At 38.4% G+C, this 20,346-nt stretch overlaps 1 protein-coding gene across 1 annotated transcript in view; it reads right to left on the reverse strand.

The window, feature by feature from the left end:
* Positions 1–1,927: 1,927 nt before the first annotated feature.
* SLIT2 (slit guidance ligand 2) overlaps positions 1,928–20,346 on the reverse strand; it is a 338,311-nt gene continuing 319,892 nt past the window's right edge. Inside the window, 5 exon segments of the mRNA XM_079153098.1 lie at positions 1,928–3,683; positions 4,702–4,913; positions 5,107–5,395; positions 10,196–10,350; positions 19,609–19,739. Of these exon segments, the coding sequence (XP_079009224.1) occupies positions 3,442–3,683; positions 4,702–4,913; positions 5,107–5,395; positions 10,196–10,350; positions 19,609–19,739 (1,029 nt within the window). The 3' untranslated portion in view covers positions 1,928–3,441.

The following is a 20,346-nucleotide window of genomic DNA, read 5'->3' on the forward strand; positions in this document are numbered from 1 at the left end:
TCTTATTGCTTAGAAATCATGTCAGGAAATCTGTGGTGAGAACAAATTCCCAAGATTGAGATGGTTATATTCTCAAATTGAACACATGTCAAAACCCCATGGAATTGCCTTATACTGTCTAATTCATGTGACAATTTAAAAGTAAACACATTAGGGATGTTTAATAACTGTCTTTTCAAATGACAAATGTACAGTATTCCATGTAGTAGTTTAGATTCATTTCAGTGCAAAATGATTTTGCTCTGTTGAATTCTGTTGGAAAAATTTTAGAATATTTTCTATTCAAAGGCATCCTATGGCCAAAGCCTCATAAGTAAGGAGCCATTTATAACATGAACAATTGCACTCAATTTGTCTCATTTGCTAGTAATTATTTGGCTATTGGATTTTCTCAAAGAGCATCTCATGTGCAGAAGGCAGTCTCACCACAGAGCAAGTGGTCTCTAAAGAGACTTTCCTAACAACCCAAATCCCAGGAAAACAGAATTTCATTTCGTGCCTTTAAAATCAGGAAGGAGAGAGAATGCAGTCTGAGAACTACTAACAGTTCACTTTTTTTTCCATTAAAAACAAAACAATCCGGGTGCAGTGGTGCACACCCGTAATTCGACAGGCTCAGGAGGTTGAGGCAGGAGGATCCTGAGTTCAAAACTAGGCTCAACAACTTAGTGAGGCCCTAAGCAACTTAGCAGACCCTGTCTCTACATAAAATATAAAAACAGGGCTGGGGATATAGCTCACTGGTTAAGCGTCCATGGGTTCAATCTCTGGTATCCAAAACAAAAACAAACAAAAAACAAAACCCAAATCTAAAACAAAACAACAAAGAAGTAAAACTCTCTAATCTAGATTACTTACATCTATCTGATTGACGGAATTATTGTGCCGTGGGACTAAGTCTCCAGGCTTAAAGTCTCCTGACAGAGGTAGTCAGTCAGCTGCTGAGCTGTGGATGCTACTAGAACATGGATTATCTGGCCTGAGAGGCCTGAGATGTGGTCCAGCTCCTCTGCTTTCTGGCCTTGCACACCGGTGTGAAACAGAAAGCACAACAATGCTGTCAATTTAGAGAGATGAACAAAACAGTCACGTAGAGCTGTTAGCCTGCTCTCTGGCATATACTGAGCAATCAACCAACATCAGCCATTAGGACGGCATGTATCTATAAACCAAAATTCAAGTCATGGTATCTTCACAGATGTTTCTTTGCCTAATGAATGATTCAAAACCTTCGAAAAAAGGCAGCAACTGATGGGGATACATAAATGTTTTATAATAGTTATATAATATTTATATGACATAAATGAAGAAACCATAAACTAGAATGAATATATGAGACACGATTTGAGTGTGTCTGTGGATGTGCACGTGTGCCTGACTTTCTTAAAGAGTAGTGGTGACATCGTAGTCTACTCAGTCTGTGTTGTTTTTTGACCTGGACAGTTACCAAATCTACTTGGTCTGGTTCTAATTGAGGGGAAAAAAAACAGATGAAAAAACATCTTGCTTAGTTAGACTATGTCTCACAATTTTGGGCAGGGGGAATTAATTGTCTTTATAAGCAAGAAGAAGAGGAAATGCAGTCTGGAAACTCATATGACTTCATGTTTTTATCCCTTAAGAATAACCACCATAAAGTAAAATCTCTAATATAGATTACTTCAGTCTACATGATCAATAGAGAAGAATTACAGTGCCAAGGGAATAAGGCTCTGAGGTTTATCTCAAAGCAAAGAACACATAATTCCATTAGTCTCTTCCATGTGAACATTTCAAAGTCCCCAAATGTGACAATATGTTCATCTCAAACCAATTCCTGACAACAAATATGTATAGATCATCTTCCTTGTTCTTTATCAATGGATTTACAAATTGTTAAGGGAGGACCTCTAAGTACTGTGCAATTTCTAAGAAAACCACCAAGCTGTTAATGAAGTAAATATCTGTTTAATTTACAAACATCAGTAGTGTAACTGATATTAGTCTGGAGAAAGACAAAGCACACTGAATTATACATGTACATCTAATTTTCTTTTTTAAAAAGTTCTTTTTTGGGGGGCAAACATCTGCATCTTTACAGGGCACCCTGGGATTTAAGTGAGGAAAGAGCAGAGTCCACTATAAATCATCATCGATTCTACAATGTAATTTAGCAGCAAATATGTTAACATGGGAACATGAAGGTAATAAAGGAGTTTCATTTTTGGAAAAAATATTACAGTTTTTGACATGACAGTCTCTCTCCCCCAACCAATAAAAGGGCAAAAATGTCAAGGAGATATTAATTTATAAAAGGTCTACTTTCTAGTGTCGATTGCTACACACCATTTCTCTTCTGCGTGGACATGTGCAGGGGGTCACTTCCTCCCATACTATGACTGTCTCACACAGATGTGCCTTTCCTACTCTTGGACTCTGCATGCTCTCTGAAGGTGTCCTGAATGAGGCCAGAGCAGGTCAGTGACACCAGTGGTCAGATGTCCAGGTCAACAAACAGACCAACACATATTTATCCCAAGATAACACCCTATGTTAGTACTATTGCAAAAAAAAAAAAAAAAAAAAAAAAAAAATCCTGATGTTTAAGTTTGAAAATGTACAAAAAAATCAGGATAATTATAAATTAATATATATTAAAGCATCAAGAAACAGCAAAAGGATGGCCTAGCACGTTAAGTACAATGTACTTTGATACAATAAATATTCCTCATTGAATACTGTATAGGGCTGTTTAGAAGTCATAGAAACAAAAAATCATATTATTACTAATTTATTTATCAATAATCTATTGGTTCTTTATCATCTCCTTTATCATTTATATTACAAAAAATTAATACTGGAAAATGGTAGATGAACACTTCTGTGTGCTGCTTCTGCTGACATTTAGAAAGAAGGTACTGTGAGTCACAGCACTCGGCTCCCAGGTCCTCTTGTGAATGGAACCCAGATCTTCAGGATACTTTGTATTTTGCACAAAATATTTCTCATCAGCTTGCTCTCTCTGTAAATTCTGGAATTCCACCCCCTGCCTGGCAGTCTCACTCACACACTTGTTCTTGATGTGAAGGTGGGACACGCGTGTTATGCTCTGGGCAATTCCAGGTCGGGGACAGTGGCTCCTCAGTCTCTCTGTGCTTCTGCAGTCTTCAGCATGTTTCAAAGACAGATCTGTGTGGCAACCGTTCCCATGGTTGCTCTAATGCCACCACATATAGCTCTCTTTACACTCCTCCAGCGTAGGGGGAAGCTTTAGTTCAAGCAAGTCTTTTATTATTATTTTTTCAAATGCAGAAAAAAAAAGTCTTTATTCTCATAATAAAAATAAGTCCGTTCTGTATTTTACAATATATTTCAAATATTTCCACTATGAAGCATAAATTAGTCCAGCACGGTCAAGAAGTAGACAACCTGTGTCAAAGGTGGGAGGTGTCGGGACCCTGCTTAGGACGTGCACCTCGTGCAACCGCACTTCACCACCTTCTCAACCTCGTCCACAAAGGAGGACCCGTCAGTGCATTCGAAAGAGTATTTCCGCCGCTTGCTCCTCAGAGGCCCGCAGCACTGTGCCCCTGCACACCCGCCTTTACACTCCAGGCGTGATACCTTCTTGGTGGTTTGGCAGGCTGCGTAGCCCTGCTGCTTTTGGTAATAATCTCTTATTCGTTCCCCTCGACAAGAGATTTCTAGAAAAGAACAGAAAAAAATCACAATGACTGTGAGTTCACATCTCAATTCAGTGGATGCTGTCTCTGCGCCCTTGTGTAAGTTGTATTTTTAGTGTTATGTTTTTATTACATATCTTGGGCTGGTGGCACAGCCTGCTGTTGCTTAAAAAAAAAATGCGTCTTTTGGGTCTTTATTTTCAGCAAAGTGAATGCTATATATGTAGACTATAAATACAATGCGATTACACTGACAAGAAAATTGGATTCCTAAATCTTTTCCTTTATTGCAAAGAAAAAGGGGAAAAAATACACATCTCCTGTTTTTACACAACCAACAGCTGGTTTTGTTTACCACAGGGAGCAGTTTCAGAGAGAATGCAATTTAATTTATTAGACCTGGAGTTTAATATTATCCAATCTGTTACTTAATGCAAGTAACATTCCACTAACTTCATAAATTACTCTAATATGAAGTAGTTCAAAAAGGAGACATCTGCTGAAAGCTTCCGCAGGCACGTTCTTTTTGTCTAGTCCTGCTGATGCACAAAACAAAGTTCGTGCCAGCTGGAGGCAAGGCAAGTTCTGATCGCAGAAAGAAAGTAGAAGGAGTGGTGGACTCTAAGGTCACAGGTGAGTTTGTGTTAAGATCTGAGAAGAATTAGTAACTCCATCTTCTCTGTGCCAGAAGATGAATTAATAATATATGTGCATGAGAAGAGCAGGTAACAGGTGAATAAAGTTAATGTGCCTTCTGTAGAAGGTAAAAAGGAGAATCACCTTAACAAAGGGTAAATTGGAGAATTTTCAGAGCAAATCAAGTTGTGACAAGACCTCTGAAAGTCATCTTATGGTGGGAGTTAAGGACATTTCACATCTGGTACCTCCATGACACTTGAAAATAAATCAACAGCAGCAACGGAGGACCTGGGATTTTCTTTTCCTATCACTCCTCTGCCTGTTTCTTTCACCCTTTCTCTCTCTTACAGTGCACCCTCTTACTGCCAAGTGAAGGAAGTGCTCCGCTGGGCTGACTCACCTCGATCGCAGCTGTCCCCCGTGTATCCACTGCTGCACTCACAGTAGGGCTGCCCGAGCCCCGAGAGTCTGCACTTGCCGTGCTTGCACTTGATCGTCTGGCAGGGGTTGAAGAGATCCTCTTCCTCATCGCAGAGGACACCTCCATGGCCCTCCAGGCACTTACAGCTGTAGGAGAAGGCATTGATGGGCAAGCAGGTGCCATGGACACATCTACAGGGGAGAAGGAACATGGGTGAAGATCAGATGGGAGCAGAGGATGTCTGAATATGAGCCAGAGTGCTGGTATGGGCTGGCTTCACTCCCTCCTGTTTCCCTATACCTGCCAGCCTGCCTCCCTTCCTCTCTTGGGCTTTGCTTTGAGGGTTGAGCTTATATGTTCAACTACCAAGCAGCCTGAACTTACTTATTTCCAAGACAAGGGTCATTGGTCCGCTGGTCACAGAGGGGGCCCATCCATCCTTCCTCACACTCGCAGGTGAAGCCTGATGGGCCGCTGGGCTGGCACCTGCCATGGGCACACACCTTCTTGTGGCATGGCTCACAGCCGGGCAGAATGCCTGTCTGCATGGGCACCTTCCGGAAGTCCTGCAGCTCACTGTTGATGTACAGGTTCCGGATGCAGCCATGGAAACTGGTGCCGTTCTGCCCAGGGGCTTGGCGCAGAGATGCCACGTTGTTCTTCCCTGGCATGCCTGAGGGGGCACCACGTTAGAAGTCAGATTCTTTGCAGGTTTATCAGTCATTTAAGGCAGGTACTTAGGACCTCAGCCCAGTCAACTAAATCACAGTATCTGGGTGGTGGTGGTGGGGTAGTAAAGAGAGTGGTATTGCTTTTATTTTGGAAGATGTTCCCAGTATTTCTAATGCACAGCTAGAATAAAGAACCCAGTTTATGGTGGTCAATCATTAAGTTTTAAATTTTGTTTCAAACTAAACTTTGCACATACATATACATATATAAAACCTAGAAGCAGAGCTACTGGAGGGTCAGATTAATGTTTCTTTCTCTCTATCCACGCCCACTCACTCCAGATACTGCCATCTGCAGGAAGCCTGGGGGTTCCACAAAAGCGCACTTTATAATCCCCTGACTAATTCTACCCCTTATTTTAAAGAAGAAGGACCAAAGCCCAGAGAGCTTGGGCAACATAGTCGATGTTACCCAGCAAGTTCAGATTAGAATTAGGTCAAGGAGACAAACTTTCTTAGTCCCAGAGTTAAGGTTCGGTCCACCAAGTCTAGGGGGTTAGGGTTAGGGTTCACAGTGATCATTTGTTCTAGTCCTGCCTAACTCTATAAACAAGCAACTAACCCAGTACACCAAGGGCAATGTCCTCAGCTCAGTTAGGGATGTCGGTGTCTGAAAAGCTCGCTCTGCTTCTTATCCAGACAACACCTCATTCACATCATGCATTTTTCCTAATTGAGAATGAAGCCTTCATCTTCTAACACAATCAGGAGTACAAAATAAATTCCTTCAAAAACATAGTATTTGCAATCTTGGTACATAAACATTCCACTAGTGACAGTCATCTGGTAACTTTCATTTTGGCAAAACGGAGGAATCTTTCCATGGCCTGAGCCAGACACTGAACTAGTTCTTGGATGAAGTTCTGCAGGGGACAACCATTCAGGTCATGTTGGGTAAAGAGAAGGAGCCAGAGGCCTTAGGAGTGCTGAGTCTCTCTTGGTATGCTCAGCCCCAGCTGTGCCTGGAGTCTGAGCTGCTGACTGCAAGTTATGGGCTAGAAATATCGAAGCTCTCACTCTCCAGGGGATGTGTGTCACTGACACTAAGAACCAGAGCACTCTTGTGGGGCTCATCCCTTATGCCATTGTCCCCTTTGCCATTCAAAGATCCTCATTAGAATCCTAGCAGGTACCAAAGTCAGGTGCCAGGCTCACAAAACGGTGAGAGTAGAGGTCAAATCTCTTTCGGTTTAGAGTGCATTTGGACCAGGCCTTTGCCTTCTCTAGGGCTTAGTGTTCTTATCTACATCACCAGCAGATGGACTAGAACGTTTGTTTCCAAGCTCGTCACACAGCAGAACCATCAGAGGTCATGTTAAAAGGAAGCTTTCCAGGTCTCTCCCCATCCTGAGATTCTGACCCTGTGGGGAGGGGGATGGGTGCCGAATCCTAAACGCCAATTTGCAGGGCAGGTGATTCCTATGCAGGTGATCCATGGTCATACTTGAACCACAATTACAGGTCTGGGCTTTGAATTTCCATATGTACAGGTTATTACTCTGTGTGTGTCTGGCCTTGGAGACTGGGCTGCTATAGCAGGGTCAAAGGGACAAAATTTACCAATTTCAGGAAAAAGACTATTGACAGGAAAGGACTAGTGACAGGAAATTCCTTGCTCTGGGGTGAGTCTTTCTAACTTAATCATATCCATCCATCATAAACATGTGGACCTTAACATCTACATGGTTATGGTCCTTTCTTCAGAGGTTAAAAATGAACTTCTTCCAAAGCTATTTTTAATAGCTCATTTTGATGAAGGTACAATCCCCATATGTACACATCTATAAAATACAGATTGGCAAAATTCCACAGCAGGGAGAAACAATTAGTGAATGTGTGTCTATTAGTCTCCAGACTCACAATTATGAAAGGTCTAGTTTTAACTACAGTAGTGTGTGTATGTGTGTGTGTGTGTGTGTGTGTGTATGTGTGTGTGACTGTATTTAACTTTTGATAGGATACCATGGAATAAAGAATCATTCTAAATATCTATGATATTTAGATTTTTTTGGGATGGGGGTGCTTGATATTGAACCCAAGGTTTCATGCATGGTGAGCACTGAGTTACCTGCCCAGCCACAAACTCTTTTAAAGTTAACCTTTAAATGTGCTTGACCAGGGGCTAGATCTTAACTGATAAAAGTAGAAAATTCATGATATTTATAAAACCGTTCCTCTATGCCATGGTCTTAGATGGAATTAATCAAATGATAGACTATTTTTAGACATAAAAGATTCTGCATTCTTCCAAATAACTATAAAGGGATCGAGCATCAACACTGAGGTCTTCTGTCAATGGCAGTACTAGGAGAAGATCTATAATATATGAATGGGTCTTCATATCAGGGTCCTACCCTCCCATCATTAGGTAATAAATGTTCTGCTTGGACTATTTTATAAAAACATAAAGATGAAATCACTTTGCATTGAATAAAGACTGTGTCACAGGTAGTTAATAAGCCAAAGGTAAGTTAAGCTACCTCTCCATTTTTCCAGAGAATACTTCTGCAATGGACAAGACATCAGATGCATTGCCTTTGGACAGTCGTCCTTATGGGTGGCCCTGTTTTTAAACTGGACTTGTTTACCTCACGTTCCTCTGCTTACTCAGCTTCTCATGCCTCTGCCATGCAGCATTCAAAGCTGTGGTCTTACAGGATTCCTTGTATTTTTAAAAATCTGAATCACCCTGTGACCACACTCTGAGTTGAAAGGAAGTGGGACCAATGTGCTTGTTGGCACTGAGGGTGGGATGAAGTGGTTTCCTTCAGGCCTGCATGGACAGAGGCCCTGTCTGGATTCTTCCAGATCCTCCACCCTCAGAAGGACTAGTACTTTTCATATTGGAGTTTAGAACACATTTTTCCCTTTTTTGAAAAATGTTGTGATCTACACAATCTCATCCTGTATTTGAGGAAAAAAAAAATTTGTACTACATTCTGAAGAGGTTTTAAAAGATTAAATGAGATGGTTTCTAATAGAAGTGCAATAAAATCCAATAAAGGGCAAGTCCAGAAATAGACAACTAAAAGCCACATAACTTAGATTGTATTGCTTTCTGCTTTTTCTGAAGAAATGAGTGGCGATTCAGGTGGCTTTGGAATCAGACAGACCTATACTTAAATGAGGTATCTACCACAAAATAGCCTTTTGAACTTGGACAAGTTGTGAAAAATCCTTTAGGTTGACCTTTGGGAACTTTGAAACAAAGAAAATAATATTTACTTCCTAAGGTGTCACTGTATTGGGTACACAGCATGCACTCAATAAATGTAAATTCTTTTCTTTCAAATCACAGGTATAGCTATGACTTGCTTCACCTGTCCCAAAGCAGCCCTGTTAACTGTTAAGTAGAGTATAAGCAAGAAGGGACAGATTTTGTTTTTTAATGAGTCTCATGGTTGTGATTCCCATGAAGCAATTAGATCAGCCAACTTTCTGAGCAGACTCAGTATGCAATCTTTTAATCACAAGGCACTGTGGTTACTAGAAGAGGTACCTTTATCCCCCACATCCCTGGGAGCGGAAGAGACATTTCTTTTTAAATTTTATATCCTTTATGTATCTTAACTTAGATCCCAGCATATTGTAGTTGCTCCATAGATGTTTATAGAATGACACTACAGACTTTGAACTCTTTCTGAAAAATCAAACTATATAAAAGTGTTACTATTTAACTACTGAAAATTTTAAACAGAAGTGTTCTGGACTTAGAGGACCACTTAAAAAAATGCTCCCAGGGAAGGCTTTCAGGGGTTAAGGTAATTGTGTAGCATCCTAAGGTTACTATTTGTAGGAGATGATATGATCTTCATGAAAATACCTGTCATAGTAAAGAAATCAGGTGCCCCAACATCTTCAGGCTAATTTTTCTGTAAAATGAGTTAATTTTATCACTCAACTCAATGTAATTTAACTCAAAGGTGTTTTGAGTCAACATCACCTCCTCTCTTCTTCCTTTCCCTAAAGTTTGAAATTCTGTGTCTTTCCCTAAATTTTGAAATTTATGCCTGCTCCTCCAGATGGGAGGCAGAGATGGAAGTTCTCTGCTTTCTAGGTCTTCTCTCCTGGGGTCCTTTAAAACTTGCTTGTACCTCCTTCTCTCACACATTTACTCATCTTCCTTCTTGCTGAATAAAAGTAAAGTCCATCATTTCCAGTCCTGCCCCACCTTTTCAACTTTCTCTCTTGTTCATTTAGGTTAAGGTCTTGGCTAAGCAGAACCCCTGCCTGGTGTCTGATCCAGTCTGTACATTTAAGTCATTCATGAGCAGCTGGTAGGGCAGAAACTCCAGTACCGTCACACATGGCTTAGCTGAAGGGTTTGCCTCATTAAGGAAGCTGGGGGGGGGGGCTCCGACGCCCCAGTTTGCCTCATGCTTGTTTAGTCATTTTCTTCATTGTCTGATTTGAATACCATCTTTGTTTTTCTTTGAAACAGGTAAATAGAAGATTTGATGATATGATGTGTAAATTACCTAGCACATGATAGGCACAGGAGAAATATTCATTACTGTCCTCTCTCCCAATGACACATGTTGTGAGACCCACATCCGGAATGACAAAATGATCCCTTCACACCTAGCTCTGGCTCTTTCTGCTCCGTCCTTGCTGTCCATCTTTCAGATGGATAACCGTTGGACAATGACTATGGCACCGGACACACTGATAACTTCAGAATCAGTCTATGCTGTGAACCACCACAGGGTATGGGGATTCACTGAATTGGGAAGTAGTCTTACCTCCTACATAGAGTGGGGAGTCGAAATTCAGAGTGGACTGTTTTGACAAGTTGGTGATGATTTTGGGGCTCCCTCCATCCACAGAGAGGGAAAGACTCTGATCCAGGGCAAGCAGCTCCACGATGTGAAAGTTTCCATCATTGATCGTCTCCACACTGCAATGGAGAAAAACTTAGCTGGTCTTTCCATCTCTCCTTATTAAAGAGCTTAAAATACATACTCCAATGAGCACTGCTGAGGAAAAGACACTCAGAGCTGACATTAAGGAAGCTACATTTTTTTAAAGGACATGTTCAAGGAGATAGGAGATAGAATGAATTTCAAGTTCTCAGGAATAGAACACAAAGTAAGTTTGTTCTCTCACTGAGAGAAGTGCAAATGAGTAATTTATTTATTATTCAGCCCCATTCCCTCAGCATGCAGAAATTACAAAAGAATAATTTCATCATCTGCTTTAAATGCCGTAAAAATTCCATTTACTAAGATACTGTCTGTTACTCCAAATAGTATTAAAAACACAAAGAACCAATTCTTGTGCCAAATATACTCTAGAGACATTGATGTTAAGGCATTGCTGGTTTCTGCTCTTGAAACAGGTATAAATCAGAGCTTATAAATAAAATGCTTAACAGAGTCATTTCTAAGGAACCCAGGAATGACCGTGTATCTCTAGTCTCTTTTGTATAATTTTTAAAAAACCAGGTCTAATCAATTATTGCTGCTACCTTCTAAAACCTTTGAGAGGGTTTATAAAAATTCATAAAATAGACAAACAAAAAGACTAAGAAACTGAGGTAATGGAAAATGAAGATTGAAAAAGAAGATGACTTTTAGTGCAATTGGGAAATAGGTGCTGGGTGATTTTAAACTGTGGTTACAAATTTAACCCTGGTGTTAGAGCAGGCAAAAAATGTTAATAGGAACAATGTAACAGGACCCAGGAAGAAAATGGGACCAATGCACAGTACAGAGTTGGGAATATATACTCACCTTTCACTATATAGGCAAGAAATGGTATAACTGGAAACTGGGGTGAAATAATAAAGTGAACACTAAAGATCTAGCAACCTGGGATACTGTCTGGAAGAACTGAAAATAGGTCCAAAATGGATGTATGGGAGCTGAGGATTTAGAGACTATTCCTAAGTGTGAGTAACTACTACTCCCTCTTCAAGATAACTACTTTGATTTCTATACACTGATATTTAATTTGCAAAATTCAAGCCTGGAAAAGGACACAAAGATGTACTAACATTTCTGTTGGCTCTTACCACTGGAGTCTAATCATATTGCATTGCTTGCTGACTGGGAATAAACAGGTTTTGATTTGAGGATAGGCATTCTGCAGAACTGTGAACACATTTGAAGTTCTCTTTGTTGAAGTGTTTGAGGAGAGAGTTCATGTGTGCAGTAATCTTTGATAGCCTGTCTCAGATATCAACTTTAAAAATAAATATTAGAAATGTCAATCAATATTTTACCTCCTACATATTTAATTATCATGACACTTAACATCATTAAAATTGGCAGAGAGGCTAGGAAATTACTTTCTAAATACAGTTACATGCCAACTGTTCTTGGTCTTTAATTTGACTGTCTTCTAAGGGGATTGGCTGAGTTGGAATATCAGCTAGAGTTTAAATATAAAGAATTTGGAGCTTCATAAATCTGAATTTGAATCCTGGTTATGCAATTATTGAATGTTTGATCTTGGATAAGTGACTTGATTACTAAAATGTTGCACTTTTCTTTTTTAGTAAGTGCTAATAAATGTTTCTCCCTTCTACAGTTTGAGGCCTATATCAAATAAACTTTAAAAAAATTCATAGCACACCCAAATTAAATGATATTAATATCATCAGCATCAATAAGTTTGTAATCAGGAATTATTAATATAAATATTAATAATGAAGCCCCACTTCTCCCTTTAAAATTGTAAAGAAAAGATCCAAATGTCCTTGGTCACATATTATTCTTAGACAATAGATGGATATAAGTCATTGTTAATGATAGTATACGGGTGGGGTAGCTTAAGACCTTTAAGGTTTCATGCACCCTTTATAATGCAAGGTTTCAGCTGTGAAGCAGGAGGTAGGTTATTTTGTTATCAACTCACTTTATTACTTCTCCTTTATTACCTTTTTTGTTCCACTTTTTGAGTATAAATTTTTAACTCTATAATTTTTTACATTAAAGTTGGAGCCATGTATTACTTATTTCTGTACTCAATGTACTCTGCAGAGTATCTGGTAAACAGTAAATGCTCAATAAATATGTGTCAAGTTAACATAAGAGAGATGTATTAGGAATAACAGGGGCTATTTTGTTTTAATAATATTAACTAGAATATAGTTCTAATCAACAGGCTTCTAGTATATTTAAAACAGAACTTCTGAAAGAGTCACCTTATTTAGAAAATTTTTCTTTGAGGTTTTACAGCAGTATCTTGAAGAATAATGTGAGAAAGAAATCTTGCTCAGCTAGTCCTACTTCTCTGTAAATGTATGACCTTAATGGTTGTGACCTTAGGTGATTATTCTCTTTTCTTCCTCTTTAGAATAGTGTGAATTAAAGAGCAAAGAATTTTTTGGTGCATGCTATGGGCCGGGCACTATTCTAGGGATTTTGCAAACTCATTGAAGCTTCACAAAAGTTGGGAGTTTAGGGGACTCAAAATGACACTGCTTGTTAGTGGCTAAACAGATGTGAAGCCAGGTTGCTTTACTCTAGTCAATGTGATCTCAATTATTATGCACCACATTTTCAATAAAAGTCCTGAAGAGTTCCTAGTACTACACAAATGTGTGTGTTCTCAACAATGACAATCTTTAATGGCATTTCTCACAATTATGCCAGGGATAGTTACCTCACAAATAACCTTATATGATAATTGCAAAGCTTGGTACATTTACTCAAAATCACTGAATTAAAGAAAGTAATAATATTACAATGAGAGATTGCAGGTTATGAGAATACATATAAAATTATGTGGAAAACTGGGCTTGGATTGTTTTCCCAATCATCAGTGAGAGTCACATTAAGATTTTTCTCTCTCTGTAAGTTTTAAATATCTAGTCTGATAATTTTAGACCCTGATAAAGAGTTACAACAGAGATTAAATCCATTTATATCTTCTTAGAATTAAGTGACATCTGACATTAGCCTTTTAACTTGTAAGTATTGCAAAATTAATATTTTCAGATTCTTTGTTTTTATGATGACACTGTGTGTATGGGCCTAAAGAGAATATGTAAGACTTAAGAATATTCTAAATTGTTCCACTCTCTGTTCTCCAGAATGAGACAGACTGGGAGTTGTCCAAGAACCTTTGGCCTACATATCCTTTTAAAAGAAGAGCAATAACTGACACCAGTCGTTACTTGTTAGACTGAGAGATTTTTTACCTGTAAAACTGATCAAATTTTCAGTCTATCACAGTCAGCTCTTACATACCTGCTTGCAATGCTTAACATCCTTTCAGGGTCTGATGAGTATTGATAAACTCCCTTTCCCTGGGGAACCATATGACTCACAAAAAGGAGCAAGTGAACCATTTAACTTTGAGCCTTTTCACTGGGAACATAAATTTCCTTTTTTACCATTATTATGTAATTTAGTTTTACTATATTCATCTACTACCTGAGATTTTGTTTTCTTGTATTTCTAGAATATAAATGGACATATGAAAGCCATGTGATTTTCCAGTTATGCCTGTGGTTTGCTGCAAAAAAAAAAAAAAAAAAAAAAAAAAAAAAAACTTTAATACTTGGGGCTTAAAGGAAAAGAAGGCTCTAAAATCTTTCTGATTTTCTTTCTCCACTTTATTTACTCAGGACATTAAAAATAACATTTTCATATTTCTACATCAACCATGAATATTAAAGTGTTTCAGTAGTTTAATAAAGATAAATTTTCAGTTTTTCTTATGTGAGCTCCAGGTTTTTGCCATAAAAGTTTAAAAAATCTGGTGGCATAGTCTGAGCAATGAAACAGGAATCTAAATCAGACATTTTGATATCTCTGGACTGAAGGTATTTCCTCTGTGAAGTGGGGATGGAAATAAAAAATGTCTCTGCCTGTCTTCTTAAATCAAAAGGAACAGAAAGCCAAATGAGAGTCCCCTGGATGCATAAGAGTTCTTCAGAAGAAAGTTTTATAAAATAGTTCATCAACCAATATATTTTAATCAGTACTTCTGAAGGAGATTAATTTTAATAAAACACACTAAAATAGAAAGGGACCTCCATGATTGAGCATACTGTGGGGTAATTTGTGAAGCAATGAGGCTCTCATTTGCATATCATTTGCTAGTATCTGGGTATCTGAGTTTGAAGGGAATCCATAAACCACTGGCAGTACTAATGCCTAGGAACCTGCCCCATGCCAAGTAGCATATTTTGATTTTGTATTTTTTCCTTCCAATTACAACCACCACATGTGAAAAAACTGATGCAGTTTCAATTGTTGAGAGGAGGTGACTGAAGTATAAAAAGTGGAGTAACTTGCCCAGGATTATAAATTTGATGGTGATGTCTTCCAAAGTGGCATGTCCAGAATGGCTCAATGTTTATCTTAAAAATAAGAAGACCATCTTATAGATTCTGTCTGCTGTCTGCCTCCCCAGTGAGACTGAATGCTTCAAGAATACAGACAGTCTCTTTTGAGCTTCTTTTTTCTTATTTTTAAAATGCAAGTTAGACAACTCAGGGAGTTATGTTGCCAACCAAATCTAAAGTAGGCAGCAGAAGTCCCCTGGAGTTGCATGGAACTGTAATAAGGAAACTGACTAACACGTAGTGTCCTACATGCTAGCAGAGTGGTTCATTTGATTTTCTAATTTTTAAACAGTAGTTTAAAAACTGCATTTCCAAAGAAGCTGTTCGGTTTGGAGCATGAGATTAATTTGAATCTCAAGAAAGACATACATATTTTTCAAGAAAAACTTTTGTCAAAAAAATTCTCTTCTCTAGATTAAAAGGAAGTTGCTTTAAAAGGTAGGTAATTATCAGCCTTCTTGAAAATAAAACGTATGACTCCACATCTCAGAGCCTAGTACTAATGTTACTTTTAAGTGTAGGCTACAATTCATTCATTCATTCATTTATCCATCCATCCATGCCACTACTATTGAGTTCCTCTTTATGCTATTCTCTGTGTGCTGTAAAAATTAGGTATGCGTGCCAGATTCTTCATTCATTTACTTGTTTGGCAGCTCATTTCATTTGTTATTGCTTATTAGAGATGGTGGAGTGTTGACAAATGTTTAACAATTGGCTCTCTGGGAAAAGAAAATGAGCCTGAATTTGTAGCATTTTGCTGATTTCTGGAATGGAAATACTCCTGACATGGCTGATTTCAAGTCAACACCAAGCATGATGTCCCAGGACTCCAGTGTGGAAACAGGCATATCAACAGTTCTTATTAGCTCACACAGATCCCTTTTACATGGGCTATTCTCAAAGTATAGTCATTGCAACATGGCATCCCCTGGGAATTGGTCAGAAATGCAAATTGATAGGCCCACTGGAGACCTGTAGAATGAGAAACTAGTGGTGGGGTCCAGAACAACTGCTCTACAACACTGTCTGGAGGCTGGTGCTGTGAAGCGTATATGTCTAAAAGAAACCACAGTCTTCTCTCCAGATGAGAAGATGCACATGCTGCATTAGCTCTACTGCTAAGGAATAATCACTGCATCTTGAGTTTCCTTAACATACTCAAAGCTGTACTAACTACCATCCTCATCTTTAAATGATAGCTATGTTTCCAAAAAGGATGTTTGGGAAAGGACATTAATTTGAATCTAATGAAAGAAACATGTATTTTTTTTATTAATAATTCAAACAATTTCTTTTATCTACATTAAAAGAAAGTCACTTTGAAGGACATCAAATTATCAGTCTAGAAATAATTCCATGAAACAATTGTCCTCAAACTGACTTATTTGAAATAATAACAGATACCTAAAATGAAATTGTCTTAACTAAAAATATCCTATGGAAACAAGAACTTCTATGATGACTTTTCCTTAATTCTATCAGATTTTGTTTTGCTAAAATACAATCTACTTCCCCATTGTTGAAAATTAATCAGGTAATTGGTATAATGCAACTTATGTACAAAATTATTTCCATGTGCAGTCCTCCAATAGCACATTCAATGATGCATGATTTAGAAAACAATGTTCTGCCAAAACAAATTTTACTTAACACAAAATGATGGTAGTTAAACTGGATTTCAACTGGACAAGTTCTCTGGAGTAAGAATATGTAAAATACCCCCTTCTAAAACATCATTTTGTGGTGCATTTTTAACAATGTTACCTAAATGGAAACAAATCATGATTTAAACATTTAATTCACCCAAACCAAATATTTACTAAGACCTTTAGGGGAAAGCTGATTGCAATAGTGTTATGGATGGATTTTTCTATAATGATGAAGAAGTGGTACCTCTCATCAGAGATTCACCCTGTAGTAAGGGCCCGAGTAAGGACAGAGACTGTGCCACTTCATCACATTTGGATAGAAGCCAGAGAAGTAGAGCAGAATTAAAACCTGAGACAAGCTGTAAATTAAAGGTGAAAGAAAGAAGAGATAAAGAGTAAATCCACTATAGCTGTGCTGCCCAAGAATCTGGCTGTGTTTTTCTAGCATTAAAGAATTCACGGAGAACACAGGTTTATGTGAAAGCAAATGAATGGAACTTGATTTGGGACTTTCTGAATTTGTGATATTGGTAGTTATCCTCTTTTACTGTTTGCCATGCACTGTTCTGAATACTTGTATCAAATAGCAGGATTCACACTCAGTCCCACAGGGAAGATGTGGTGCTGCTTTAGCTCTACTGCTAAAGCATGGTACAATTATTTATCACCCGCATTTTCCAGGTGAGATCCTGAGAATTGATGCAATTTACCCACCACACACTGTCAGTGGGTGGAAGAGCTGGTACTCAAGTCAAGGCAGACTGACTTGAGAGTACTGGCTCCAGTCTATTACTTCACAGTCTTATTTTGAGAACTAATGACATTCAAATAGCTCAAAAAACAAAACAATATGAAATGAAATGCCAACTGAGGACTTGCTTCTACTCCTTTCCTTTGTCTCTATGCCTAGCTTTTCTTTATGCACATTTGTAGAAATACAAATGCATACACTTGTACCTACCTTTGACACTGGCCTATCTCATTTAATTTTTCTAGCCGAGCTACATAGCTTGAAAAATCTTTCAATATTACATATAGATCATTCATATTTCTTCCTTCCCTCCCTCCCTCCTTTTCTTCCTTTCTTTCACTTAGTATATTATACTTTTTCTTAATATAGTATATAATAAAATACTAATCTTTCACTTAGTATATTATACTTTTTCTTAATATAGTATATAATAAAATACTAATTAATATTATATTAAACATATCTACCTATCTAAATTCTAGATAATTGTTGATTCTTTGAATTTACTGAAAATAATGTGTTAGCTTTCCCTAAATTATCATCATAATTTAAAAGGCAAGAGTTAAATTGTGTTTGCCCTAGACCCAATACTGTGTTTCTCTACTTGGTGATCTTGCAGCAGAAACACAGACTTCTGGTTTCTAACAAAGAGTGTGCAACATGATATTCTTTTTATAAATGTTGCAGGGCACATTCTATTGTTTCTTAGGCAAAAAAGGAAATGAACATAAACTGAAAATGAGCTCTGAAGAGTATGTTCTCATTCAGATATAGTCACTTGGGTTTCTATAATTTATCTGCAGATATATTTCAGTTTATTTTATATGAATGCTAGCTTTATTAGACCAACTTCCAAAACTTCACCGTGGTTTCTGGGAATTTCACACTGCTTCATCATCATCAAAAAATAAAAAAATATAAATAAACCACAAATTTATGATATCTTTTTATGGTCTGAAATATATCAGGGCTATATAATTTAAGGCCTAGTAATAGCTAAAATGTTGGCACTAATTCATCACCAGTTGGAAGTGAAATAACCATTGTATTCCACTTTGAAACCAATAATTATTGTTTTTCATGCTCCAAATAGTCCCACGTGGGTCAGCTCACCACCAGAAGGGCTTATTGAATTTCACTCATGGATGCAATTGGCATCTGTTTTCCCAGGACTATTTATGAAGGATCTGATAAGATGTGAAGACTTCTGATAGGATGTGAAGGCTTTAGAAGCACATTTATAAATGCTACTTCACTTTATGTCACAAACAACATCCTCTCACTTGCTGCCAAGTGAATTTGACCTACAGATGTGTTTAGCTCACATATCTTGTATTAAAAATATAGAGAAAATATTTTATAAAACACGTTTTTGCCTTTTCTGGAAAAACCAGAAGTCAGGCAAAACCTGGGCCAACATTTTCACACGGCAGCATTTAGAGAGAACTGAGAATTCATGGTCCTGATGGTTCACTCATCGTAGCCTCTTCTTTCCATTGTCAATAGCAAGACTATTTGTAATAGAGGAATACTTATCTAAGAAATTAGACCTTTTGAAGAATGAAGGGGTGAGAGTATATCATTTCTTACATTTCATTTACTTAATCCACTTAAGATACCTGCCTGGAGAAAATATGCATGGGTGGGTATCCCTTCACTAAAGGGTGACAGTTATTTCTATGGAAGAGGCAACTAACTAGGTCATGTGTGCAGGATGATGGAGAGCTGGTATTGATACCAAAGGTGTCTATCATAAAGCCTGCTGCTATGGCTCATATGTCCCCCCAAATCCATGTGTTGGAAACTTAATCCCCAGTGCAACAATCCTGAAAGGTGGGACTCTTCAGAGTTGATCAGGAGCTAGTGTGGTAGGCTGAGGCAGGAGGATCATGAGTTCAAAGCCAGCCTCAGTAACTTTGCAAGGCCTTGGACAGCTTAGTGACACCCTGCCTCAAAATAAAACATAAAAAGAGATGGAATATGGCTCAGTTGTAAACTGCCCCTGGGTTCAATCCCCAGTACCCCCCCCCCCAAAAAAAAAAAAAAAAAAAAAAAGAGAGAGAGTTTATCAGGTTATGAGGCCTCTACCTTCATGAGTGGATTAATTCTGCTATCAAGGCATGGGTTAGTGACTGTGGGAGTGGGTTCCTGACTAGAACATGAGTTTGGCTCCTTTCTTCCCCATCCCATCTTCCCTTCTGCCTTCTGCCATGGGATGAAGCAACTAGAAGATGCTTACCAATGTGGCCTCTCAACTTTGGACTCCATAGAACTATAAGAAATAAATCTCTATGGCCCCTTTTCTACTCATGATCAGGTGTTCTGTTAAACTGAACTAAGACGCCTGCTACAGGCAAATCATTCCCGCCCATGTGTACTACAAAATCATAGAAAAGAAGCAGTTCTTCATTAAACAAGTTTTTTCACCTTTACCAGTAACTGAGAGATCTTCACCTGTAAATGGCAGAAGCCGGGTGAGAGCCCGTGTCGTAGCTGGCGCGAACTCGCCCTCGGTAGAGCTCCACTGCGATATGGTCTCTGTCACCCTTGTAGAGGAGGATGCCGCTGTCCTCATCTGTGGCGATCTAGTAGGAAGTCACCTTGATGTTACTAGGATGTACAGCCCACCAAACATCGTTCATCAAAAAGAGACAGACCACTAAGTGAAGTGAGGACTTCTTAGTATGGTCCCTTTTGTCCCCGTGGCTATAAGAAAATAATGTATGCTGAAATTACTGTTTGCAGGGTGACCCATCTGCAACTCTTTCTGGTATAAATTAATTCATAAGGAAGCTAAAAAATCATAACACATACTTAAGTAAAGAAGTTGGGTCTGCCCAGAACTTCCTTTGCTGGAGATTTTTCACTTATTTGCTGTTTTTGCTCCCATTACAGGTCTTGTTCTTGGCAAATGCTAAAGATGACTCTGCATCCAGCAAGATTCATTTTCATATACCATATTTAAACAACAATAACAACAAATTCCTTATAATAATGCCACAGGCAGGGGGAAATCTCTGTTCTTATATTGCTTTTCTTTTAAAGGACTAGTTAGGTCAAAGGTATTACTCAATACCACTGTACACTTTCTGTAACTATCCCATGTGACAGATAGTGGAAGGTAGGGGAAAGGTTTTTAAAGACAGCCTACCTGTCTCCCCTTGCTCATGATTTCAACAGAAGCCCACTCCT

Source organism: Sciurus vulgaris, assembly GCF_902686455.1.
Source record: "Sciurus vulgaris genome assembly, chromosome: 9".
Classification (NCBI taxonomy): Eukaryota; Metazoa; Chordata; class Mammalia; order Rodentia; family Sciuridae; genus Sciurus; species Sciurus vulgaris.